The 27,663-nt window shown below is 38.2% G+C and overlaps 1 protein-coding gene across 2 annotated transcripts in view; it reads right to left on the bottom strand.

Moving 5' to 3' along the window:
• Positions 1 to 27,663, bottom strand: part of KLHL1 (kelch like family member 1) — a 126,896-nt gene that overhangs the window by 84,646 nt on the left and 14,587 nt on the right. For both annotated transcript variants that reach the window (XM_087967435.1, XM_087967436.1), the window contains exons 2-3: positions 15,046 to 15,228; positions 8,868 to 9,004 (exon numbers count right to left, since the gene is read on the bottom strand). In XM_087967435.1, the coding sequence (XP_087823561.1) occupies positions 8,868 to 9,004; positions 15,046 to 15,228 (320 nt within the window). The remainder of the gene's footprint in view (positions 1 to 8,867; positions 9,005 to 15,045; positions 15,229 to 27,663) is intronic.

The following is a 27,663-nucleotide window of genomic DNA, read 5'->3' as shown; positions in this document are numbered from 1 at the left end:
AGCATAGTCTAACTAACCAGGATATAGCAGAGAGAGTTGGTGTGAGTTGCACATTACTGTAAAAACAAACTGTTTTAATTAGTTTAAAATAGTCAAAATATCTGAAGAGCAATGGCACAAGTAAATTTGTCACAACTGTCCATGATATCCAGGCTGGATGGAACAAACTATGTTTCATGGTCAATGAAATGTAGTTTACTTCTACGCAAAGAAGGTTTGTGGGACATTATAGCAAACCCACCAGATGTGAGTAGCTGGGATCCTGCTAATGATGATGATAACGAAAAGTTACAAGACTTTAAACTGAAGAATGAGCAGGCTTTATGCATCATAGGACTGACTCTCTGTGATCAGCAGCTTGTCCATATTCGTGGAGAAGAAAATGCTGCAAACTGCTGGGAGAACCTCAGGAAGATTTATGTTCGGGACAGTGTAGGAGCACATATAAATCTTACACGGAAGCTTTTTCGAACGCATCTTCAGAGGAATGGAGATATGTTAGTTCATTTAAACTGTATGAAGAGCATTTTTCAAGATTTGCAAGAAAAAGAGCTTATATTTAATGAACTGCAACAAGTCTACATAATATTATCTTCATTAGATCAAAGCTATGATGACTATGTGACTTCGTTAGAGGTATTGCCAAAAGAAAGCCTCTCATTAACCGAGATTACAGGCAGGCTACTAGAAGAAGCCAGAAGAAGGCGTGAGCGTGACGAGCTGAGAGAAGATAAGAAAGAAGAGAAATTATCTTCAAAGTTTGAAAGAAACCAGCAAAGCAAAGTAAAGCACCTGGGAGAAGAGAATTTATCTTCAACGGCATACACAATTAAAAAGTGTTTTAATTGTGGAGGCAGAGGACATTTGGCAAGGTTCTGCAAAAAGAGAAAAAGCCAGAATGTAAAAAAGCCAAAGAAAGCATTTGAACTAGCCACGTTTAGCAACTCTGATGTGAAGAACAATCTATGGGTGGTTGACAGTGGCGCATCCCACTGCATCACAAGAGATAAGACAAAATTTATAAAAATGTCTACAAGCTCTAAACATATATCTCTTGCCAATCGCTGGAACCTGAAAGCGAAAGGTCAAGGTTTTGCACGTTGTCCGTACATAAACCAGGATATAAAAATGTTGTATGTACCGCAACTAAAGTTTAATTTGCTTTCAGTAAGGGTATTAGATAAATTAGGTTATGTAATTACTTTTAAGGATAATAATTGCATAATTGAAAAAGATAACAAAAGGGTAACTGCAGCTTTAAATGGAACATTATATGTATTAGATAATAGTAAGAAAGGGGAGGCTCAAACTGTATTTAATAATATAAAGCCTCATGAAGAATGTATCCATTTATTGCATAGGCGTTTGGGGCATGTAAATTTTAAAATGCTAAAACGTACAGTTGAGTTATCTGAAGGAATAAGGTTAAAACCTTGTGATAAATATTTGCGTTGTAATGTTTGCTGTGAAGATAAGAGCAAAGTATTGCCTGCAAATAGGCTAAATGGTTTCAAAACAAAAGAACCTTTAGAAGTAGTATTTGCAGACATAATAGGTCCAAAGAAACCCAGTATGGGGGGTGCTAGATATATACTGAGCATTATGGACCATTATTCTAGATATGGGTTTTGCTATTTAATGAAAAGCAAAACTGAAACATATCAACATTTTTTCAATTGGCTTAGGTTTGCTGAAAGAAAGTCTAAACATCAACTGATAACCCTGGTGACAGATAATGGTACGGAATTTATTAATAACAAATTCCAGAACAGACTTAAGGTAGCTGGAATAGAGCATAAGAAGTCTGCTCCATACAGGCCAGAACATAACGCTTTTATTGAAAGAAGAGGCCAAACACTACAGGCAATGGTTAGAACAATGTTAAATGATTCTGGGTTACCTGATTCTTTGTGGGGGGAGGCTACAATGTGTGCTAATAACATATTGAACAACGTTGTTAACACAACGACAGGTGAAATACCATTCACCAGGTGGCATGGCAGGAAACCTGACCTAAGTTACCTGCACACATTTGGTGCACCAGCATGGGTGCATATTCCTGCACAACTCAGAAAAAAAGGGCAACATAGAGCTAAAAGATTTTTCTTCGTTGGTTATCAGGCAAACCATAGGGCATATAGATTTTGGGAGAAAGGCACATCTAAAGTGTTATGTAGTGCTAGTGCCCAATTTCTAGAACATGAAGGATGGGAGAAATTAGAACAGGATGCCAATAAAGATGTAATTATTGAATCCTATAGAAATCCCATTAGTTATCCCTGTAACTTTAAAAATAAAGTAAAGAGACAAATACAGGATGAAATAGTGCCCATAAAGGAAGAAACAGATTCAATAGCTGAACAGGATGAGGAAGATGAACAGGTAGTAGTTCAACAAAGTCCTCCTGTAAGCCCTGTAATTCCCAGAAGAACTACACGTATATCTAGACCGCCTGATAGGTACCAGGCTAACACAGTGTGCCAGATTAATCAAGTTCCTAATTCTGTTGAAGAAATTAAAAAGTATCCTAATAAGGAAAAAGAAAGTTGGTATGCAGCAATGAATAAGGAACTGAATTCATTAAGAGATATGAAGGTGTATGAAAATGCCAAATTACCTGTAGGAAAGAAATCCATTGGCTGCAAATGGATATTTAAGGTAAAAATAGATAAAAATGGTAATTTAATCCATAAGGCAAGGTTAGTAGCCCAAGGTTTTAGGCAGAATGCTAATGACTATGATGAGGTGTTTGCACCTAGTCTTAAGGCAGCAACCTTGAGAGCAGCTTTAGTGTGGGCAGCTAGTAAAAACTATATAGTTAACCATTTAGATGTGGAAACTGCTTACTTGCACGCCCCATTAAAACATACTATTTATATGAAAAAACCTGTTGGTATTAAAAGTGAAAATAAGGATAATAATGATTGTTGGTTGTTAAAGAAAAGCCTCTATGGTCTAAAACAATCAGGCTATGAATGGAACCAGTATATTGTAAAGGAACTAGACAATATAGGATTTAAAGCTGGTTTAGCCGATCCATGTCTGTTTAAGAGGGAGACAAATGGGAAAGTATCATTATTATTACTATTCACAGATGACATTGCATTGATAACTGAAACTAATGATGAAGCAAATAAAATAATAACATCATTAGGAAAGAGAATAAAGATCAAGCAATTAGGGGAGATAAAGAAGTATCTCGGTTTGAATATAAAGAAAACAAGGAAAGGTTTTAAGATATCTCAGGAAGATAAGATAAGCAAATTGCTAAAAGATTACAAGATGGAGCTTTGTAAGCCGGCTAAGACTCCAATGAGTCAGGAGTTTAGCAACACTGATGTACAAAGCCCTGAGTTTGATAAGGTGATTTATCAATCTTTAATTGGTAGTTTGAGTTATATTAGTAATTGGTCTAGACCAGATATTTCGTACTGCGTGAATCAGTTGGCTAGATTCAATTCTGCACCATGTGAAAGACACTGGATTGCAGCTAAGAGGATATTAAGATATCTTAAAAAGACAATGAATTATTCATTGTATTTAGAACCAAAGGGTGATTTAATTTTGTGTGCTTATGCAGATGCTAGCTTTGCATCAGAAAAAGACACTAGAAAGTCGACTTCAGGAACAGCCATAATGCTGGGTAAGACATTAATAGGCTGGAAGTCAATAAGACAACAGCATATAAGTTTGTCTACTATGGAGGCAGAATTCTCCTGTTTATCATTGTTATGTACAGAATTAATAATGTATAAACAAATGTTAATTGATATAGGTATAACTGTAGATTATCCTATAATTATACATGAAGATAATCAGGCAGCAATTCAAATGGCCACAAATATTGGAGTAAAAACAAGGAGCAAGCATACAGATCTAAGATACCTAAACGTGAGACAATCTGTAAGAAGTAGGATGATTCAGCTAGAGTACTGTATGTCGGAGGACAATTTAGCTGATAATTTTACTAAAGCCCAAGGTGCCAGTAAGCACCAGGAGAGTTGTGAAAAATATGGGATAAGATTGTAAAGGTATTATATATTTATTTCACCCAAAAGGGGAGTATGTTAGGTATAACATTGATACCAAATATGGTTTGGGTGAATAAATATATAAAACTTAGATATCATGGTTTAAGTGCTTATCACTTTAAGCACAATGCAGCAGGCAATTAGCCGATTAAGGGTGCGGTTAGAAGTTACAATATAAGGAAGCATTAGAAGCTGGAAAGCTGTCTGTCTGTAACTGTTTATTACTGTAACTGTGTGCTGCTGCAACTAACTGTGATTACTGACTGTGAGTGCCTGTGACTGAACTGTTATTGTTTGCTACTGTTTGCTGATTACTGCGTAAGTCTACTGAATATCCAGCGTTTGTTTCTCTGGAGAGTGAAACCGGAGGAGGAGAAGATATCTTTATCGGCTGATAAAGATATTGCAAGGACTCTTAACTTGGACTATACTAGTGAGTCTTACTGGATGGAAATACTGTGAATGACTTAATGGATTGAATGACAATGCTTAAACTCTAACTGGATTAAAAACTATTTAAACTACAAACAGTGTTTGTGTTCAGTGTGTGTATACTCTGGGGCCCTTCCACTCTCGTTTGGCTTCCTGGCTTGACTACTGCTGCAATACTCTGCTAGGGGTTAATCCTCAAACCCTAACAGAAACCTATACTTTGTATGCAAGGCAAATATTTATCCATAGAATAAATATGATCTATGATTACAGGATAGATCAGGGGTATCAAACTCAAGGCCTGGGGGTAGGATCCGGACTGCGATGTTGTTGGATCCGGCCCACGGGGCTGTTCCATTCTACTTGCGTCACTTCAGCCCAGTCTACCTGCATCACCTCAGCCCTGTCTACCCAATGCAGCAGTTTGGGGCATGGTGTCAAGCTGGCCACGCCCATCTAGTCGGCCACACCCACCCAGTCAGCCATGCCCACACACCCTGAAGTCAATCAGAGCCCTGATGCAGCTTTCAATGAAATTGAGTTTGACACCCCTGGAGTAGATGAACATCCATTTACTTCTGTATCCTTAGGATAAGGAAAAGTAATTGACATGGGCAATCCACTTTGTAACTCCAGGAATGTTTAGTTCAACACAGATAAGAAAGAAACTGACTAAATCTTTCTGGACTACATTTCTGGTCAATTTCCAAGTCATCACATATTTGCTTTGATATTTGCAAGGGAAATCTCCCACATGGGGAGAAAGTCAGGGGTGGGATTCAACCCGTGTTACTACCAGTTCCGTGACTATGTTTTACGCTGTGCGTGTGTGTAAAAAAACATCAGCTGTGCCACCCGGACAGGCTGAAAAGCACTGCGCACAGGTGCACAGCATTTGAAAAGCCTCTTTTTTCCTGCTTTTTCAACCTCAGCTACGCTGCACAAAGCAGCTGAGGTTGAAAAAGCAGGAAATAAAGGATAGGTAAGAGCCCGGGCGGGCAGGTGGGCCAAACAACAGCAAACACAGAACCGCTTTGGTGTCTGCTGATCTTCAGAGCTACTGGTTCTTTAGAACCGGGCAGAACCAGTAGCATCCCACCCCTGGAGAAAGTCCAGATAGTCTTCAACTTACGATCAAAATTGAGCCCAAAACGTCTGTTAAATGAGACACTTGTTAAGTGAGTTTTGCCCCATTTTACGACCTGTCTCGCTGCAGTTGCTAAGTGAATCAGTGCAGTTGATAAGTAAGTAACCCAATTGTTAAGTGAATCTGGTTTCCCCATTGACTTTGCTTGTCGGAAAGTCACATAAAGGGGATCCCATCACCTTGGGGCACAGCAACGGTCATAAGTATGAACCAGTGGCCAAGCATCTGAATTTGGATCAGATGATCATGGGATTGCTACAAAAGGTTGTAAGTGTGAAAAATAGTCGTAAGTCACTTTTTTTCAGTGCCATTGTAACTTTGAATGGTCCCTAAATGAACTGTTGTAAGTCAAGAAAGATCTTTTAGAAGAGATATTTCAAAGGAAAATGGTCTAACTGTGAAAAACCATCATAAGCCCCCTTTTTCAGTGCTGTAACTTTGGTCATTAAATGAACTATTGTAAGTTAAGGACTGCCTGTAGCTGTTAGGGATATGATGGGTGTGGTGAAGATTAGTTACTGGAGAGAAGATGCAACATTTTGAAATTCACCCGTGGCTTCCTTTGGAGAGATCAAATATACTCAGCATATACCTTTGTTGAAAATCGTAACACCGTATTTCACTTATTTTGGCCAGGTCATGCAGGGAAATTCACTGGAGAATGCAATTATGTTTGGAAGAGTTAGGGGTAAAAGGAAACTGCTCTGACCCTTCCTTTGTAGAAGCAAGAAACAAACTGTGCAAAGGAAAATCCCTCTTTATTTACACATTGGGAATTAACTTCATTCATCAACAGAAAGTCCATGCAAGACTCCTGAAAGAAGTTAACTGAAACAATAGTCCTTATCAACTCATTATGATAAATGCAAGGCCGGGAGCTCCCTGCATATTAAGTCAGTTCAAACAGAGAAATAAACAAACCTCAGTTCTGGCATGGCAGTCTTTGTCGTATGAAACATACAAGGAGCAAACTTCCCAAAAATTTGAAAGGTTGTCTGCAACAACCAAACCACTCCCCTTCCTCCTATTTATTCCCCAGCCAGGGAGAGACCATTCAGCATCCACATTTGTTTTGCTTTCCAAGCAGCTCATTGTCCTCCGTTGTTCACCTCTCCTATCTGCTCTGAGCATACACATATCTGGAACAGGCTCCAGCTGTTCCTCCTCCTCAGTCATCTCTGACTCCAAAGGCAGCTGCTTCTCTGGCTGGGAAATGCTGGATGGCCCTCTATCTCTGTGTCTGATGCTGAGCATCCACCAGAGCCTTCCCCAGGCTCCAGAACTGGCCCAAGTTCTTCCCTAACCTCCTCATCATCTGAGTCTGCTGCCAGTTCCTCTGGCAGCTGGCGGGCCACAACAGGAAACCAGGCCATGACAGAACATGGTGGATAGACATCATCAAAGCTTACATCAGTCAGAGAACAGAACAACTCAAAGAAGCAGTACAAGTTCAGAAGATGCAAAGAGATCTGGCCCATAGAATCACCAAGAGATCAGACACGACCAAATGGATAACATCATCATATCTCTGTACATCAGCAGTGGTTCAAGGACACCATACTGCTAATTTTGGACCAGAAAACAGATGATTAATGAGGTGCCTCCTTGAAAAAGCCATCCGTTCTCTAGACATGATAGAGAAGTCAGAAAATGAGGAGGGGGAAAAAAAGACCTCCAAACATTCAGCAAGTCTTTTTTTCATTTCTTTTAATGGAGTTTTGTCTTTCCACGGGCAATTTGAATATTAACAACTGCTTGCCACATTTCCCAAAGTTCAAATTAAAACATAAATATTGCATGTTCACCTGGCTGAATAGCTTTTGGTAAAGCTAAAACAAAACAATTGGAAGCAAACACTAAGTTAAATGGAGCTTACATGCCCAAGTAATTTATGCATTGAATTGTGGTCGCAAGCTGAAATATTAATTTTGATGTTTTATTTAATGTTCCTTTAGTTTTGAAGCATCCGTAGTATTTTAATCAATGTGTTAGTTCCTTGTAGGAAAAAAGAAAAGAAAAGCTGAAGGACAAATATAAAATATTTGTTTTGTATTTGTCTTGGAGAGATGGTTGTATGAATGATTAGTATAAACCTTTAGCCTTAAAAATTTTATCAGTAGGACACTGATTAACCTATTTTTTCCCCCAAGGATCAATATCACTGTGTACGGAGTTTCAAAGTTATTGTGTGCAATGTTTTCGTAAGTTATCCAATGTCCCAGGAATGAGGAATAGTATTTGAAATTTATGATCACAGTCGAGAATTGGGTCCTAGGAAAGAATATACATTCTTCTGGCTTCAACATCACAAACACAAGAAACAAATTTTAGTACTTTTAAGCCCAACAGCATTTTAAAAACCACGGAAGAGGCAGGAAATTGTCTTTTATTGATCAACAGGATGAAATAATATAGAATAGGGTAAAAAAAAAGTCAAGATGATGACTACAATATTGCAGTTAAAGATCTGCCTATATTTTTATGTGTCATCATCTTGTCTTTTTGATTGCACCCTGAGGACAATCTGCGTTAATGCATTCCCATTTACAATCTGTTCCTTAACCACTAAGCTATATTAGTCATAAATATGAACTTCAATTGTTTTTCATTTTAAATGATTGTTCTTCCTAAAAGCACAGATTTAAGATAAACTAATTACAGAATTGTATATTTTATAGGTGGAGGAAACAATAGAATAGAATAGAATAGAATAGAATAGAATAGAATAGAATAGAATAGAATAGAATAGAATAGAATAGAATAGAATAGATATTCTTTATTGGCCAAGTGTGATTGGACACACAAGGAATTTGTCTCCGGTGAATAAACTTACAGAGTACATACAAACAGCGAGTAATAGGTCATAGATCATAAATCATAGTTACAATCATTAATCATAAGTTACAAACTGGTATGTATTCTCTTGTTTTCCTAATAGCAAAGGAATGTAATGCTACTTTTTCCCAATTACTATTGATAAAGGTAGCTCCAGTTTGGAGGCAACAGTATGAAAAACTATGAATACCAGATAAACAACTTTGGGATAATCTATACAAATAATTCATGAATTTGAAGAACAGTGGTGAAATTTTGTCTACATTTTGCGAGTTTAGGATGTTATCTTTGCAAGTTCCTACCATCTGTTAATCCAGATTATATAAACTGCTGATGTATTAATATTCTATTGTTGTTAAAGAAAGATGAACACAAGAATCAGGGTTTATTCCTGAAAGCAGAATTCAATGCACGAGGATTACCTGTGTATGCGAACTGAACGAGATCCCAAAGGGCGCCAGGATCAATGCCTTCCATTTTGATTTCTTCTTGCTTGGCTTCACAAACATCATTCGTAAACATGGCAGCAAAGTAATCTGAAACTGAGCTGAGTACAAGCCTGGGGCAGCATAAGGAGAGAGAGAAGGGCAGAGACAGAGAAAAAGAAGGAACATATCTATCTGTTAATGTACTGTATTTCAGTGCATTCCACTTCTGAGAATACTCAACCCACAACAAGTGTTGTAAACTTTCAAAAGTCATGAAAGCCTAGCACACTCTAGCCTGGGAAAACAGCAACCTTATAAACATTTGTTTGGAAACAGGTTCTCCTGAATCACATTCTTTTTCAAGTAAAAGTACAGAGCAGTCTTACTCTGCTGGCATTTAATAAAATTCAGGAAACGAACTCACCCACACAAAAAATGTGCATTGAAGCAACAAGTAAGCAACCAAATATTTATTTTGATGAAAGTTGTTTTTGGGAAAATAAATAAACAGATGAGGTCACATATTTATATACCCTGTAGGAAAAGAATTTCCTTCTCTTCTGCTTCTTCCGCCCTTTGGTACTGTGGTATCATTTGGTTTACTCCTCCCTATTCTTAAATCCATATACAAGCCTTTCTTATCCATGTCTAAGTGCCTAAATTAAATTCCTTGGTGGTATGTCTCTATTCGATAGATCTGGCCAGATATGGGGGCCTTCAAGGATTTGATTATATAGAAGATGGACTGTTGACATTTTCCTCACAGATACCAAGTAGAACTATATGGTTTTGTATGTAAGAGTGAGTCTTATATATGTCCATTGAGTAATTTTGATGAACATCTGTTTACACAGTGTAGAAACTGTTTCCTGGATATAGGCAGGATATCAGATGGTTTATAAGAGTTGTATATCCTGCTTTTCTTCCACACCAGCACCCAAGGTAACTTACAAAACCAGCCATATAATAAAATAACATCATAAAATCACACTATCTTCATTAATGAAGCCACACTAACAGCAGATGAATAAAACAGAAGAGCTATGAGTGAGAAATATAATCCAAACAGAGCAAAATGAAACTCTTTAAAGGAATACTGTAGATCATAATGATAGAAATGTCTGGTGAAGAGGAAAAAATTGTCTATATGCACAAAACTAAAAGTCCAGAAATCAAGAAAGTTCCTTGAAGTCAATTTCTACTATACGACTACTCCTTTTTTCCTCAGTTCTGCCTTGGAAAAAAATAAAAAATAAAGACACGGCTGTCATTGGCAAAAATGAAAGGTAGCCTAAGTGCTTTTCTCTACAAAATATACTCAGCCATTAAGGATGTTCCTGGCTAGTGAAAAAGAAAAATCTAAAGTCCCCTTTCATTACGATCAATAATGGAAGCAGTCCCAGTGGAAAAAGTCTCCAGTTTTCACTTTTGCATTCAGATCACGCCTCATATATGATAGACTTGAATACAGTTAAATGCCTGAACTTTTCAAAATACGTATTTTATAACTTTATCTCTTTTTTGACAAGTGAAACTGCAATTGTCAGGCAGCATTACTTCTTCCCGTGTGCATAGTTCTCTCTCTTTTTTCTTATTATTTAATGAAATAGTGCCTCGTAATTAATCTTGTTCAGGAAAACTTCCTGAATTCATCATGTGCTATTGATCTCAGAACTCCCAAGGGTCGGAGGGAATGGTCAATTTTGGTTGAGGAACCTACATCAATTGTCCCAAAGGTGCTATTTCATGAGGCAAATGGACTTTTTCTTTTTTAACTTTTGAAGACATTTGGCTTCTTATCCAAGAAGCTTCTTCAGCTCTGACAGGATAGTGGCGAATGGGAGGATTTATATATCTTGCAGACAGCTGGTCATTTGCATCCTTTTAGAGCAGGGGCGTCAAACTCAATTTGATTGACGGCTGCATCAAGGTTGTATTTGACCTCGGGGAGGGAAGCTTGACGTCACTCATGTTGGGGGTGCTTGTGTCAGCCCAACTGCTCTGCCAGCGAAAATGGGCTCCCATGTTCCATTTTTGGGTGTGACGGCTTCCTGCAACCTTCTGCCAGTGAAAACTAAGCTCGGGAGGGCTTGGAAAGGTACATTTTTGGCCACAATGGTCTCTTGCAACTCTGCCAGCAAAAATGGAGCTCGTGAGGGCCGCATGAGGCCCTCCTGAGCTCCATTTCCACAGGTAGAGTTACCACAGGCTGATCCTTCACTGTTTCCATGTCGGCCCCATGGGCCAGATCAAAGCACCCCACAGGGTGGATCTGGCCCGTGGGCCTTGAGTTTGACACCCCTGCTCTAAAGGGTCATTGAAGTACTTGGGAGTCTGCCTGCAAGGAATATATATCCTTCCATTCCTCACTATCCTGTCAGAGCTGAAGAAGCTTCTTGGAAGAGAAGCAAAATGACTTCAAAAGAAAAAACAACAACAAGAAAGTCCAGTTGTCTCCTGAAAAAGCACCTTTGGGACAGCCATGACCTGGATGACTGAGACTCTCTACAGACTATGTCAATTGTATTTTAAATATAATTTTCCCCCTCTCTAATTACTACTACTTCACAAGAATAAATTCTACAAGAAATAAACTCATGGACCCTGCTTCTCTCGTGGGTTGCTGCATAATACATGGAGTCCAAAGCTTTTGACTCCAAAATTTAATTGGATATAAATATAATAGGCTTTAACTTTTCCATAACATGTTTAATCAAACCTTCTGCTTCCACATATGCTCCTTGATTAGTTCCCCAAAATGAAATGATATGTGCCCAAATTGGAACAATATGAAAATCACAATTTCTTCCAACGCTCAAAAGAGTATTTAATATATCAATTGGCTGGATCAGGGGATAACAGGGGCGGATAAAGGGAGTTCTCGACTTACAACAGTTCAGTTAGTGACTGTTCAAAGTTACAATAGCACTGAAAAAAGTGGCCCATGACCTTTTTCACACTTATGACCGATGCAGCATCTTGTTGCAGTCGTGATCAAAATTTGGGTGCTTGCTAATTGGTTCATATTTATGATGGTTGCCGTGTCCCGGGGGGGTCATGTGATCAGCTTTTGTGACCTTCTGACCAGCAAAGTCAAATGGGAAGCCAGATTCACCTAACAACAATGGTATTAACTTAAGAAGTGCAACAATTCATTCAACAACTATGGAAAGAAAGTGGGACAAAAATGGCACAAAACTCACTTAACAAATGTTTCACTTAGCAACATAAATTTTGGGAAACCACAAAGGACCAGCCCATGGTGCCTCTGCTACTGAAAATGGAGTTGGGGGGAAGGCTGCACATGTGGAAGAGGAAAGACAAAGAAAAAGAAGGGAAGATGGGAAGATGGGAAGAGAGCAAGGAAGGAAAAATAAAGAAAGAGGGGAAGGAAGTAGAAAGGAGAATGAAGAGGGAATGAAAAAGAAGAAGAAGGAAGGAAGGAAGGAAGGAAGGAAGGAAGTTTCTCAGGGATTCTCAGGGAAGTCCTTCCTAAGCACTTGGCCAACATAGGCAACTCCGACATGAGTCCCGTTTCACACCCATCATGGCCATGCCCACCCCGGCGATACCCATTATGGCCACGCCCCTCCCCACCCATCCCTGGTCCTCCAAGGTCAAACACGACCCTGATGTGGCCCTTAATGAAATCGAGTTTGACACCCCTGCTATAAATGGTTTTCACCTTCTAAACTTGCTCTAGTAGATCAGGAATAGAGAACAGGTGGCAAGAAGGGATATCTCTCCCCCTCCATTAGAAAACCTGGTTATTATAGAGGAGGGCAGAGAAAAGGTAAAATCCACAGGCCCTTGGGGAGCCCCTGCTGAGACCATGTATCATTAAATATCGTTTTACTTTGCACTACCTAAGCATTTCTCTTATGCATGATATGGAAATGTGAATGTATTATATACTATGGGGGCCCGTAAACCCCAGGTCACAGCCAACTATCAGGCCACAGACTATTCGAAACCAGGGCATGTAAGAGGTGGGCTGGTGAGCATATGCAGATCCACTCACATGAACAGCATCCCAAAGGATGAGCTGCGTGCACATCTGTCTCTCTGCTTCTTCCAGCTGGGCCACCAAGCTGCTTCATAGTTGCCATGAACTCTGGAGGGAGGGGGAGTAGATAGACTGACTACCAGTCAAAACAAAAAGTTTTCTTGTGGGAACCAAGGTCATCCGAACAGGTGGCAGTTGAAGGAGGAGAGGAGTGACCAAGCAGCCTGCCAGCTATTTTCATTGTGACTGGTGACATCTGGGGAGGGAATTATTTGCTCTTTTAATTAGAGGAAAAAATGAGGGAACTTTTAGAGTTGGTTTTCACTAGCTGTGCGTTACTTGGAATGCTGACACTGAGTTTGACAAGTGTACCATGTTCGGCTTCGCTGATTCACCAAGGCTGCCTGCCCAGAATACCATATCTGCTTTTGGAACATTGGGAAGTTTCTGTGAGGCTGAAGGAGCATGAGACCGTGTCCCCAAAGGCTTCTCTTCTCCATGCTAAAAGCTTTTGCAAATGGACAGAAGGCTTTGGGGGAGAGATCTCATGCTGTTTCAGGCCTCCAGTCATTTTGCAAAAGGTTTTGGCACAGAGAAACCTGAAGAAGCACAAAACTGCACCCCCAAGTCTTCTCTCTTGTGTGAGTGGAGTTTCATGCACTCTTGCACTTTATAATGCCTTGGTAACTGCATCCAGTTTTTGTAACCACAATGTAAAAAAGACATTGAGACTCTAGGAAGAGTGCAGAGAAGAGTAACAAAGATGATTAGGGGACTGGAAACTAAAACATATAAAGAATGGTTGCTGGAACTGGGTATGTCTGATGAAAAGAAGGACTAGGGGTGGCATGATAGCAGTGTTCCAATATCTCAGGGGCTGCCACAAAGAAGAGTGTGAGTCAAGCTATTCTCCAAAGCACCTGAGGGCAGAAAAAGAAGCAAAGGGTGGAAACTAATCAAGGAGAGGAGCAACCTAGAACTAAGGAGAAATTTCCTGTTGGTGAGAACAATTAACCAGTGGAACAACTTGCCTCCAGAGGTTGTGAATTCTTGAACGCTGGAAGTTTTTAAGAAGAGATTGGATAATAATTTGTCTGAAGTGGTGTAGGATTTCCTGCCTAGGCAGGGGGTTGGACTAGAAGACCTCCAAGATCCCTTCCAACTCTGTTATTCTATTCTATTCTACTAACATGGCCCAGTTCCCTCTATACACAGACCCCATCCAGGCCACTAAGCCCAAAGACCGCTAATATACTATATATATATATATCAGCTATTCCAAAAGGAAAAAAATCCTTTCAAATAGCCTGGAAATCTGAAACAGACAGTCCATACATTTGCACTTTTAACTGTGATGATGAACTGTAATACATCTTTATTTCAGAGGCAAGGTTACGACCCTTATCATTTATTGGTCCCAAAAGTTCTGATTGCTACTGAACTGCATTAGCTGTTAAATCAAATTAAGATACAGATGAAAATCCACCTACCCATTAAATACCAACTTTGTGCTAAAAGAACAAAATTTGCATTTTTATATTGAACTTATTTGGCCAAATAAGTACTTTATTACAAAATGTATATGATACAGCTTAAATGCTATGTTTTTTTTTTAAAAAAAACATGATACATAGAGATGGTATGAAAGAGCTCCAGAAAAATATATATTTAAACCTCCTTTGCTTGTGTGCAAAGGTTACAATCAGTGTGGCCTCAAATTTGCTCAGTCTTCAAAAAAACAAACCAACAAAAAGTAAAAAGTGCTACATAGTTTAAATCTTTCTCTCTCCCATTTTTATCTTGGCTAGAGTTTTGTCCTCTACTAATCAAGCAAACTTCTTGTTGTGGTTATAGTGGACCATTAATAAACATTTAACCTTAGTTACAAAAACACAAATTGTAAAATAAAATTTCAAGGTAGGAACTAAAACCATCATGTCAACAATCTGACCCTCACTCTTCATAATCGTCAGCTTACACCATGGTATGCTTCTCTTGTTAAGAGGAAGCTGTTCTTAAAAGAATTGAATATTTTTAAAATAATGATAATAATAATAATAATAATGACATGCTTTCAAGAATGAGGTGCAATTGCAGCCAGTATTTTGATGTTTTTCCCCATTCCTGTCTAACAAATGATTCTTATTCTTTTACTTTAACACATACCTGTGTGCTGGTATCTTACGGTTCCCAGCGATCAAAATAACATCACAGAGTTGCTGCTGCTTCAGGTAGCTTTCCATCTTTCTGAAGGTCTGTTCAGCATGGTGAACAGCTTGGTAGAATTCTTCAGAAGTACTGAGGTCCATATCACATTGAGGAGTCAGAGGATGGTTGGTCGCTGAGAGCCTATAAATCACAAAAGGAAAGAAGAAAGGAAGGGAGGGAGGGAGGGAGGGAGGGAGGGAGGGAGGGAGGGAAGGAAGGAAGGAAGGAAGGAAGGAAGGAAGGAAGGAAGGAAGGAAGGAAGGAAGGAAGGAAGGAAGGAAATGATGAATAGCTTTCCAGAAGTAATGACTAAATCAAAAGTGTTTCAAAGCTGTTAAGAATTCAGTTTGTTTCTCCTCCCCTCATTACATAAAATCTTAATAGACAGAAGTCTTAGTTATCTAAATTAGGTACAAAATCAATATGTCGTTACTGAGAAATTTACACAGGATTATATTGCCACAGGAAAAAAGCACAAAATTTTAAGCATAGCTAGCTTATTCATTTTATTACCTATATAACTGGTACCTTGGTTGTTATTCAGTTATATTTTTTGTTCACAAAATATTTGCCCTAATTTTTCAGAGAAAACTGCATATAATGCACCGGGAAAGTTCTGAACATTTAATTGTACACAACCATGTCTCTGTCCTAACCAAACAGATAACAAAGTGCCCGGAGACTTTTTTTGATAGTCTGCTCTATGTTTATGGCACTAAACTCACATTGATTCACTTAATGACTGTGGCATTCACTGAATGACTGCCACAAAAAAGAGAGCATAAAATTGGGTCAGTCCATTGGAAGCCATGACTTACAACAATCATTACTTACAGTGGGAATTCTAGGTTCCATTACAGTGACAATTTGAAGAACTGCCTATGGAGTTTCTCAGACCTTCAGGTCATCGTTGACCCAAAGGTGCTTTTTCAAGAGTCAACTGGACTTTCTGTTTTTTTCTTTGAAGACGTTTCACTTCTCATCTAAGAAGCTTCTTCAACTCTGACTGGATGGTAGGGAATGGAAGGATTTATACTCCTTGGCTTCAAAGAAAAACCAGAATATCCAGTTGACTCTTGACAAAGAACCTTTGGGACAGGTGATGACAGAGAATCTGTACAGACTTTTAGCTATACAATTTGGAATGAACACCCTTTGAATGATGTGGGAGTAGGAATGGATTTCCAGAGGAAAAAATGCAGACTGCAGGAACCATTTACACTACTCAGGTGACCCCGAGGACACAGATAAATCTCCAAGTGCTTCAATGGCCCTCTAAAAGGATGCAAATGACCAGCTATCTGCAAGGAATATAATCCTTCCATTCCCAGTCAGAGCTGAAGAAGCTTCTTGGATGAGAAGTGAAACAACTTCAAAGAAAAACCAAAAAGTCCAGTTGCCTCTTGAAAAAGCACCTTTGGGACAAGTTGAAGAATAATACCGCTCTAAGAAATTGTTTATGGGATTACTCTATGCAAAAGCCAACCCTGATCAACCAAAATAACTGGACAACAGAATGGAAATGGTCAACAAAAAGCATCGAGAATCCCCAAAATTACTGAAAACAACCAATTTTGGAACAATTGTTTCTCATTGTCACCTGGAATACATCACTATTCAGAATACAGAGGGATGGGTGAGTGAGTGGATGAACTGGATATGTTATAATATTCTATACAGCCAATTATTTAAAAAGTCCATTTATGTATTCATCTGAATAATTGGGATTATTGCTAAATATCTTTTGATTCAGAGCTGAAGAAAACATATGGCTGAACTTGCTTATTTCAGATAAAGTAACAAGTTTCCCGGGCAACTAGTTTGATGTCTTCTGGAGATAAAGCAGCTCTCTTAGAAAGGTGTTGGCAACTATTTTTATTTCTTCTGAAATCTTTCTTTTTTTTACACTTTGGTCATATGGTGGGCCAGAATTTACCAAAACTGTATTGACGGTTAGTGAGAATATAATAAAACATTGAATTTATTCACTTTTCAGAACCCTCCTGGGTATTGTTCAGGAGATTATATCAATTTTTCACCCCAATTTGGCTACTGTAGAATAATTTGTATTGTTGAATACTGTTGTGCTTCTGCTAATTTATGGAGGAGGAGGAGGAGCAGGAGGAGGAGGAGCAGGAAAATAAAATATAATGTTTTACCTATATATGATTCTTAAAAAACCAAAAAGAAAAAAAAGACCATTAAAAACAAAAATACAAACACAATGCTGCTTGTGTTTGCTGCCAAGTAGGATTATTAGAGGCAAGGTGAAGTCAACTACCCTTTAAATATTTGATCAGCTATTGCACAAACAGCTCAACTTCACGGTGTCTTGTCTGGCTGCAGAGAATATTTTTGGAAGTAACAAACTCAAACAGTGCTAACACCAGTGACAAAATGAATTCTATGTGAAGCATCCAATCTTTTGAAGACCACGCATATAAAATCATATCCTAAATGCCAATTCAATTTTTCAAGATCCTGTGGTGGACATATATATATATATGTATGGCATTCAGCTTTGTTCGGGTATTTTCCCACGTCATTGTAGTTGTGCTTTTAAAGTTGTAGCAACGTTTCGGCAGAATCTCATCTGCCATCATCAGGCTTCTGTATTGTGTCTGTCTGTGTCTGTCTCTTTAAAAGCACAACCACAATGACGTGGGAAAATACCCGAACAAAGCTGAATATATATATATATATATATATATATATATATATATATATATATATATATATATATATATATATATATATATATATATGATCTTTGGTTATTCAGGTTTTCTCCCGCGTAAGATTCAAAGTATACTTGAATCTTACGCGAGAAAACCCAATAACCAAAGATCCACATACAAATACCCATGAGAACCTCAGAAAACATATATATATATATATATATATATATATATATATATATATATATATATATATATATATATATATATATATATATATATATATATATATATATATATATATATATACATACATACATACATACCCATATATACATACATACCCATACATACATACATATACATATACATATACATATACATATACACATACATACATACATACATACATACATACATACACACACCTGGACCTTTTTTGATACTAAATAAGTAATAATAAAGAAACTTCTTTGGTTAAAGAAAATCCTTTTTAGATTTAGAATGAAGGGATTGGTATTTCCTTTGTTCAGCAAATTTTCACTCATAGACAGTTGTACAATTGATTTTTCTGCCCTGATTTTAGGATATTTATAGTAGATTTTGATATAATTTTGTCTCTTCTACTGACAAGTTATAACTTGGAATGAAAAATAATGTAAGTTTCTATTTGCAAATTCATTATGATTTTCTTTTCCTATCTTCCTTGGTTATTTGTTACCTATCTGAAATGCATCCTATGTTTGAAGTACTAAACCTAACAATTGGATCGTGCTTACATTTGATTTTCAAAAAAGTAGTTTACATCAGCTACTATAAAGTACACAATTCAATTGAATACTACTGAGTTTCAGAAAGGAGACTGGTTGAAATGTTAGGAGTGTTAGAAATTCAGTACATAGCCTTGAGACATCCTCTTTCTCATATTCACAGAAAGAAATGGGCAGAATATTTATTGGATTAACAAAATGCATAGAGCGCTCTATTCTTGAAAAATTATGGGAGCTGTATAACATAAATAGTAAAAGAATATTGTAAGAATACAAAAAAAAAAGAGCTAATGAAATCATTCTTCCACTTTATTCCTCATTTAATGACTGATTGCTTAATGACCATTTAAAGTTACAAAGGATCCTCCTTTGTAAGTTACTTACAGCTTGTTCTTGAATTTACAACTGCTGCATGCACACACACAGAGAGAGAGAAACACACACACACACACACACACACCTCTGGAACCACATGATTGCCTTAGTGGATCATTTTAGCGGTGTCCCATGATGACTTGACTGTGATTTTGTGGTTTCCAGCAAGAAAAAAAAAAAAACATTTTGGGAGAGGGATTTACTTCATGAACATGCAATTCATGTCCCATAGAGTTTGACAGCACTTTCTGTGTGGTTTACAATGCATTATTTGCACATTGTCCTCCAAAAAAATCTGGGTCTTCATTTTACTGACCTTGGAAAGACGGAAGGCTGAGTCAACCTTGAGCCCTGTTAGGATCAAACTCCTGACAGGGGGTTATGCAATGATATATAAGATTAGATAAATCTCTACCATCAAAATAAATCAAGAAAGGTGTTTTTTTTAGTGTGACTGCAAGGCACAGCTGGAGGGGTCTGGTAGCATTTCTTTTTCAGACTAAAGCATTTTATACACAGGCATAACTTTCGCAAGTTTTTTGCAGGAAGAAATGAAAGAAAAAAGACAGGAAAATGTGCTAACCAGGCTCCTGATTTTTCCTTTTTTTCTTTTTCTTTAGAAGGGTTATTGATAAATGTTAGAGAATCTTTTCTATGTCTTGACTTCAGTGGGCAAGAAAAGCTCCCCCTTTTTTCAATTACAGAGGGATCGCCTCAAAGGCTTCACAAGCTCACACATGCTTTCCTATGAACTGAAATGGTAATCTGGATTTGAAGCATACATCAAGGGGAGTAATCATGTTCATTGGTCTTTTATTTTTCTTTAGAGACTGCAACCAGGATGGTTGCATGGAAAGCAGAATGGGCCAATTTGCCACAGCCAACCACATTGTGGCCAACTTGCCACAGCCAACTTACTATGGGAAAAACTCATCACAGCCAACTCACTGGGGGACAACTTGCCACAGGACAATTTAACAGTTCAATTTAAATATTGAAAATAAATTTGAAAATATGTTAATTTTTGCCATTCATATCCCATCCTGTCCCGCCTTTTACATCCTTTCCTTAATGATTCCATCCCACCATTTCTTTGATATTAGTGTCAATCTTGTCCTGCAGTGAGTTGGCCCACAGCAAGTTGGCCGTGGTGAGTTGGCCTGCAGCAAGTTGGCCATGACAAGCGAGTTGGCTGTGGCAAGTTGGCTATGGGGAGTTGGCCATGCTGAATTGGCCACAATGAGTTGGCTATGGCAAATTGTCATAGACCCCATGAAGAAGAGGGAAAAAAAACCATGGAAATCCAATTCTGCAGGCCTAAATGAATTAACATGCCAGCAACAAGTAAAAGAAGAACATTGAATTTTCATCTCACGAATCAGCACTGAGACAGTCTCTCTGAGAAAAAGGGAAGGAAAGAAATAAAAACTCAAAGAACATCAAGAAGGAGACAAGAGGTATTAAAGGAGAATAGGGCATCAACAATAATGTTCCAGAGCCAGCTGCTGCCCAAGTGAGAAGGTATATTTGATTACGACCTAAAAATTTAATCTCAGTTCAATTGTAGAACTTTTACGAGCACCATCGATCAAATGCTCTTGTTTTAATCAAGATGCTATTTCTTCAGTTACTCTTTTAAGTATTCATAGCTTCTAGTAAGTTTATGTTTAGAATATGTCTATGTTTATGGTAAATTATTATATAATATTGGAATGTGCATTTTGATGAGAATCGGGGTGGGTGGGTGGGGGAATGTTTTGCTGAATGCTGCTCAACAGACCGTCTCTTAAATTTAAATCAAAGAACAGAAAACACATGCTAAATAAGAGCACTTCCCTTTTCTTTTTAGGGCAACTAATAACAATAGCATTTAGACTTATATACCACTTCACAGTGCTTTACAGCCCTCTCTAAGCAGTTTATGGAGCCAGTATGTTGCCCCCAACAATCTGCTCCTCATTTTACCAACCTCCGAAGGATGGAAGGGTGAGTGAACCTTGAGCCGGTTAGGACCAAACTCTTGGCAATGAGCAGAGTTACCTTGAAATACTGCATTCTAATCACTGCACCAACATGGCAACTAAACTAAACTAAACTAAACTATAAACTAAACACTAAACTACACTAAACTAAACTAAACTAAACTAAACTATACTATACTAAACTAAACTAAACTAAACTAAACTAAACTAAACTAAACTAAACTAAACTAAACTATGAACTAAACACTAAACTACACTAAACTAAACTAAACTAAACTAAACTATAAACTAAACACTAAACTACACTAAACTAAACTAAACTATACTAAACTAAACTAAACTACACTAAACTAAACAACTAAACTGGATGCATAGCTAAGATTTATTTACTGTAAAAGCATCTCCAAGGTTGCTCCCAGCCCTCACATGTGCTTGGAACAATTTGTTTATTTTATTTATTTGTTTGTTTGTCAAACATGTACAAGATAGCAGGTATAAGTATGAATATAAACATGAACAAAGGAAGTAAATACAGATGAATGGGGACAGTAAGACTGGGACAGTAGGCATGCTGGTGCACTTATGCACGCCCCCTTTAAGGACCTCTTAGGAATGGGATGAGGTTGATGGTAGACAGTTTGAGATTGAAGCTGTGAGGGTTTTGAGGCTATAACAACTGAGTTGGGTAGAACATTCCAGGAGTTGACCACTCTGTTGAAGAAGTCGTATTTTCTGCAACTGAGTTTGAAGCGGTTTACCTTGAATTTGTATTGATTGTTTGCCCATGTATTATTGTGGTGGAAGCTGAAGAAATCGGTAAGATGTTGTAGCAGACAATTTTGTGTACTATGCTTAGATTGGGCCGCAGGTGGTGCAGTTCTAGATTGTCCAACCCAAAATTTCAAGCCTGGAGGCATAGAGAATTCTATTGTAAGTGAAGGAGTGGAAGAGAAATTCTCAAGAAATACCTCTGAACCCGCTCAATCATGTTAATATTTGATATACAGTTATCATTAGAGCTGACCACATTAAACTCATATCTTCAATTCACAAAGTAGAACAATCCACATTGTGTTGCTCTGACATTTCTTTGGGATCAGTATGGGAAAACTAATCAAGCAACACTTCACTCTTTCCAGTTTAGTACCTGAGGAGGCAGAGTGCTGGCTTTTGCTAGGTTGAAGAGGCTCCTATATAATTACTAGGACTTGTTAGAACTTCTATTTTACATTAATTAGTCTTACCGACAATTATCTCTTAGCTTCAGCCCTGACTGAAATAGAAATAATGACTTCTCTCATGGCTGCTACAAGCCTAGATGAGATAAATGTTTTAAATAATATCACTAAACACCTTTTTAAGTTACATATTAATTATAAACTAACAAGGTTTGTGCTTCATGGTTGCTGAATTATTTTGTTACTCAACTAAAGGTCAGGCATTTACTGCTTTCTGATACAATACTTTATAAGGGGAGAAATTCCCACACTCATATTTTTGCCGGAAAGAACTTGTCTCCTATATCTCCAGGTTTGTTTGTTTTTTTGTTTTTGTTTTTGGTGTGTGTGTGTGTGTTTTGATTATTTGATATTTGGAATTTGAAAAGAGATTTGTCCAGTAATACACATCATATTGTTGTGGAAAGACTTAGGAATTCGTTGTGACTTGCAGAAGACATCCATGGCTATCTTGAGTGAAGTACAGCTAGTCCTTGACTTATGACCACAATTGAGGTCCACATTTCTGTGAGACATTTGTTAAGTGAATTTTGCCTCATTTTACGACCTTTCTTTCCACAGTTGTTAAGTGAAACATGGAAGTTGTTAAGTTGGTAACATGGTGGTTAAATCTTCCCAATTGACTTTGCTTGTCAGAAGGTCACAAAAGGGGACCACACAAATTGTCATAAATATGAGTCAATTGCCAAGCATATGAATTTAAATAATATGGCCATTGGGATGTCGCAATGATCGTAAGTGTTAAAAACAGTCATAAGTCACTTTTGACAGTGCTGTTGTAACTTAGAGCAGTCACTAAACAAACTGTTGTAGGTTGAGGACTACCTCTACCATAGAAAAATGCTCCATAGACCAGGGGTCCCCAACCTGTGAGCCATAGGCCACAACTGGCTGGCAGTCTATTCGCAACCAGGCCACGTGACAAGTGTTACGAGCAATTGGGGTCTCACTTGTGTGAGCATTGCAGGCACTCAAAACCCCACTCATGCAAGCAACAGGTGCTCACATGTGTGTACACACACACATACACACATATACACACTTCTTTCACAAATCCACCCCCTCTTTCTCACATACCTCCCCCCCCCAGCACTCCGGACCAATGACACGGAAAGGTTGGGGAACTCTGCCATAGACCATGAACAGGTTGGTATACTTCACACTTAATATTTATCAAATGAATGGATTTAGAACGCAAAAAAGGAATGAAAAATGCTAGCAAAATGGCAATATGTCTGTTTTATGAAGCTTCAGCAGACAGGCCAAAAGAAATAATGCACAGATACATCACACTTACACATATAAACATCGATAAATGTAAAGTGATTTTTTTTTTAAAAAAAAAAAAAGAACTTCATTTCCAATCTGTTCACTCACCACAATTGTTTGATTGTTATCCATAATACGAACAATTTTAATACTTGGTGAAAATTTCAGATAGTTTTTTATATATATATATAGAAGATAGCTTGAGTGGGTGAATTAAACTTTTATTCCAGATTTTAAATTTTTCATAAAGTTATAAAATGTTAATTTGGAAATGAAGGTTCTGAAACATTCAGCTGAAAAAGAGCATCAATCATCCAGACGAAGCATGCACATTTATTCATGAATCTGATTTATTAGAAGCCTCTCATTCTGTTTCTCCTCCTAATTTATGATTTGCAGAAACTTTGCTAAAAAATCTAGTCACAGAAAATGAAACATGAGATTTCATCAAAATAATCATCTATGGCCATTAAAATCATAAAATATCACTAATCAATATTTATCCAGACAGAAGATTCTTATACTTCCACCCTCCAAATCCCAGGTTTCTATCCCATAATATGAAATTTCCAGGTAAGTGTCAACTCCTTCTGAATTTCTTTGCACATCTTTATGTTAAGAATTGCATGACATTCACAGATCTATGCTTTTATATAAGAGTTTATATAAGATTTTAATATAAAATTTATGCTTTTATACCTTACTGATTTTTAGTAAGGGTTTGTTTGTGCGGGTGTGGATGTGTATGGATGGGAGGGGGAGGTGTTTGTGAAGGTGTGTGTTTATGGGTGTGTAAAACGAATAGCTGGATTTTTTTTCATGCTTAGCATACTGTAGACTGAGCCATAAAGTTTATGTTTTGGTGACTTGTTTCTGACTTAGTTTGCATTGAAGAACAAAGAACACAATGGCATTTTTTACTATGAATAATATTCAAAAAGAAGAGATAGTGTATGGTTATCAAGCCACTTCATTTTTTTAGGGAAGCATAATTCAATTTTTGGGGTTTGGCCCAATTTTTTAAAAAAATGTAAAAAGGAGGTTTATGATGGTCTGATCCTAGGGCAATACCTAACAGCTTCCAAACTAAGCTGATTTTTAAAATTGATATTGCATTATTTCTTTTCCGTGTAGAGCAGGGGTGTCAAACTCAAGGCCCGGGGGCCAGATCCGGCCCATGGGGTACTTAGATCTGGCCTGCAGGGCCACCCTGGAAACAGCAAGGACCAGCCCGCAGTGTCTCCGCCAGCAAAAACAGAGCTAGGGAGGGCTGCATGTGGCCCCTCCCGAGTTCCATTTTTGCTGGCAGAGGGTTGCAGGGGGCCGTTGCAGCCAAAAACAGAGCTCGTGAGGGCCACAGGCGGCACTCACAACTCTGTTTTCACCGGCAGAGGGTTGCAGGAGGCCATCACAGCTGAAGACGGAGCTCAGGAGGGCCATGGGTTGTACTCCCCAGCTATGTTCTCGCTGGTAGAGGGTTGCAGAAGGTTATCACAGCCAAAACAGAGCTCAGGAGCCAGTTTTCACTGGCAAAGTGCTGGGGCCACCACAGGTGCCCCAAAAACGAATGATGTTGAGCTAGCCACACCCACTCTGGCCATGCCCACACTGCCCCCCCCAAGGTCAAACACGAACCTGATGCAGCCCTTAATGAAATCAAGTTTGACATCCCTGATGTAGAGTCTTCTATAATGGGAAGGCAGAAAATTCCCTGCCCAGTCAGGATAATCCTGACAGTGGAAATTGTGGCATTGGAGATTCATGTCAAGAAATGAGAGGAAGTCAAGTAATTTGCTGTTCATCTCAGTATCAATAAAGAGGGTTTGGGTGGTCTTGGGATGTAAGGTACAGAAAAATACTATATCTGTGTTCTAAGATGCCTTTTTGCAACGGAATCTAAATCGGTTGAATATTGGATGGGAGATGGGAGACGGGAGACTAGCAGGATACAATAGCACTACCGCCTTCTCTGGCAATATTAAAATCGAGTGTCCATACTTGTGAACTATACAAGTTTCGTATCCATGAACTCACCCAGAGTTTTATGTCCGGCTGAACTTAAAAGCAATACTGCAATATCATATCACACATTCTCAATTTAAGTGCTTATATGGCCTTTTGCTGTTGCAAAGACATCACCCTGCCAACAAAAGTGCATATAGTCAAGGCTATGGTTTTCCCAGTTGCAATGTAGGGCTGTGAAAGTTGGACTATAAGGAAGGCTGAGCACTAAAGAATTGAGGCCTTTGAACTCTGGTGCTGGAGGAGATTCCTGCAAGTCCCTTGAACTGCAAGGTGATCAAACTGGTCGGTCCTAAAGGAGATCAACCCTGACTGTTCTTTAGAAGGCCAGATTCTGAAGAAGAAACTCCCACCTAATGAGAAGTAAGGGCTCACTGGAGAAGAGCCTAATGCTAGGAAAGATTGGGGGCAAAAGATGAAGAAGGGGACGGCAGAGAATGAGGTGGCTGGATGGACTCACTGAAGCAGTAGGCATGAGCTTAAATGGACTCCAAAAGATGGTAGAGGACAGGAAGGCCTGGAGGAACGTTGTCCATAGGGTCGCGATGGGTCAGACACGACTTCGTGACTAACAACAACCATGGCCTTTTAGTATTATTACATGAAGAAGGAATTGAATTCCTTTTTCATGAAGCTTCATTCAAGAACTGAATGAAGAAACTTATTGGATGGGAAGTGAAATGTCTTCAAGGAAAAACCAAGTCCAGTTTGCCTTTTTAAAAAGCACTTTTGGGACAACCCTGATCTGGATGACTGAGAACCTCCATAGATATCCTTCAAATAAATCCACATCTCTGAGGTAATTGTCAGTTTTCCACCAGGACTTTCCACCTACCAAGGAAAATATCTGTCCCTTCACAGCATGACAGGGGACAGTTGCCAAAAATTAGTTTTCTTTGAAGCTTTTAAAATATTTGCAATCTATGGCTAACATGATTTGAGCACTTCTCTAAATACCCTTCCTTTAATTCCTAATTTCCTTGTAATATCCTGGCAATTGATACATATATCTGAAGCATTCACATTTTTTCTTAGAAGAACATACTGTAGCTGTTTGTGGTAAGTTCTTGTACATTCTATGCTTGTAGGGCACTTTAAAAAAATACAAAAAGGAAACAGGAAAATCATAAGCTTAAAATGCAATTTCATTGAAAAGGTCAAACAGTAATGGTGGTGCTTGGCAGATAAGAAGATATTTAGTGCCAGATACAAGCTCCTTTTCAAAGTCTGCTTTACATTGAAATTCTTATGACACCCTTTCAAACGTAAGCATGCTGTACTGTGAGTCCCCGTGGCATTAAATCCTATTAAACATGGATCAATAGAAAAAGTGTAACAAGGTTAAATTGTGTTCATGGAAGAGCCCTAATATGTTCATTCAGAAATAATTATGTACTTGGTAATCAGGTCAACAGCTACAGTTTATTTACCCATCTAAAGTTAAATCATATTGAAATCCTCAGCAGCTTTTAGAGTATTGTAAAGCTACATGCAACTTGTGCCACTCTCCTGAATGACAAGTACAAATTAAGCAAGCCAGCATTTTATTGTTTATATACAAAGCCAAAATTACAAACTAAAATTACATAAGGTGCATTTATTTGTTTTGTTTTGTTTTGTTTTGTTTTGTTTGGATAGATAGATAGATAGATAGATAGATAGATAGATAGATAGATAGATAGATAGATAGATAGATAGATAGATAGATAGATATCAATCCAATTTATATGGCTGCCCATCTATCTCAGAAACTTTTGGTGAACAGCAACCAAAACCAGAATGGAACAGGACATCATCAGAGTTAGAAGGGACCTTGGAGGTCTTCTAGCCCAACCCTCTCCTTAAACAGGGGATCCTATACCATTCCAGACAAGTGGCTGCCCAGTCTCTTAAAAGACTCCAGTGATGGATCATCCACAATTTCTGAAGGCAAGCCATGGTTAATTGTTCTCACTGTTGGGAAATATTTTCTTAGCTCTAGGTTGATTCTCTTCTTGATTAATTTCTACCCATTGTTTTTTTTTTTTTGCAGTGCCTTCTAGTGCTTTGGAAAATAGCAATTGTGATAAAACCAACACCAACTAAACTTGGATCAAAGCTCAATAAAAGCAAACTATCCCACATATGTCCTCATTATAGAATTCCCACCTGAGGTTGTGACCCCAAAGTCTGGGGAAAGAGCCAGGTGTTCATGGCCTTGAGAAAAGCTAATAGAGTGAGGGGATGAAAATTCTCAGTCCTC

This window comes from Notechis scutatus, chromosome 5 (assembly GCF_049901735.1).
Source record: "Notechis scutatus isolate UNSWTSFEM ecotype Mainland chromosome 5, rNotScu1.2, whole genome shotgun sequence".
Classification (NCBI taxonomy): Eukaryota; Metazoa; Chordata; class Lepidosauria; order Squamata; family Elapidae; genus Notechis; species Notechis scutatus.
The sequence above is the reverse complement of the archived record's forward strand: the minus strand, read 5'-3'. Positions and strand labels throughout refer to the sequence as shown.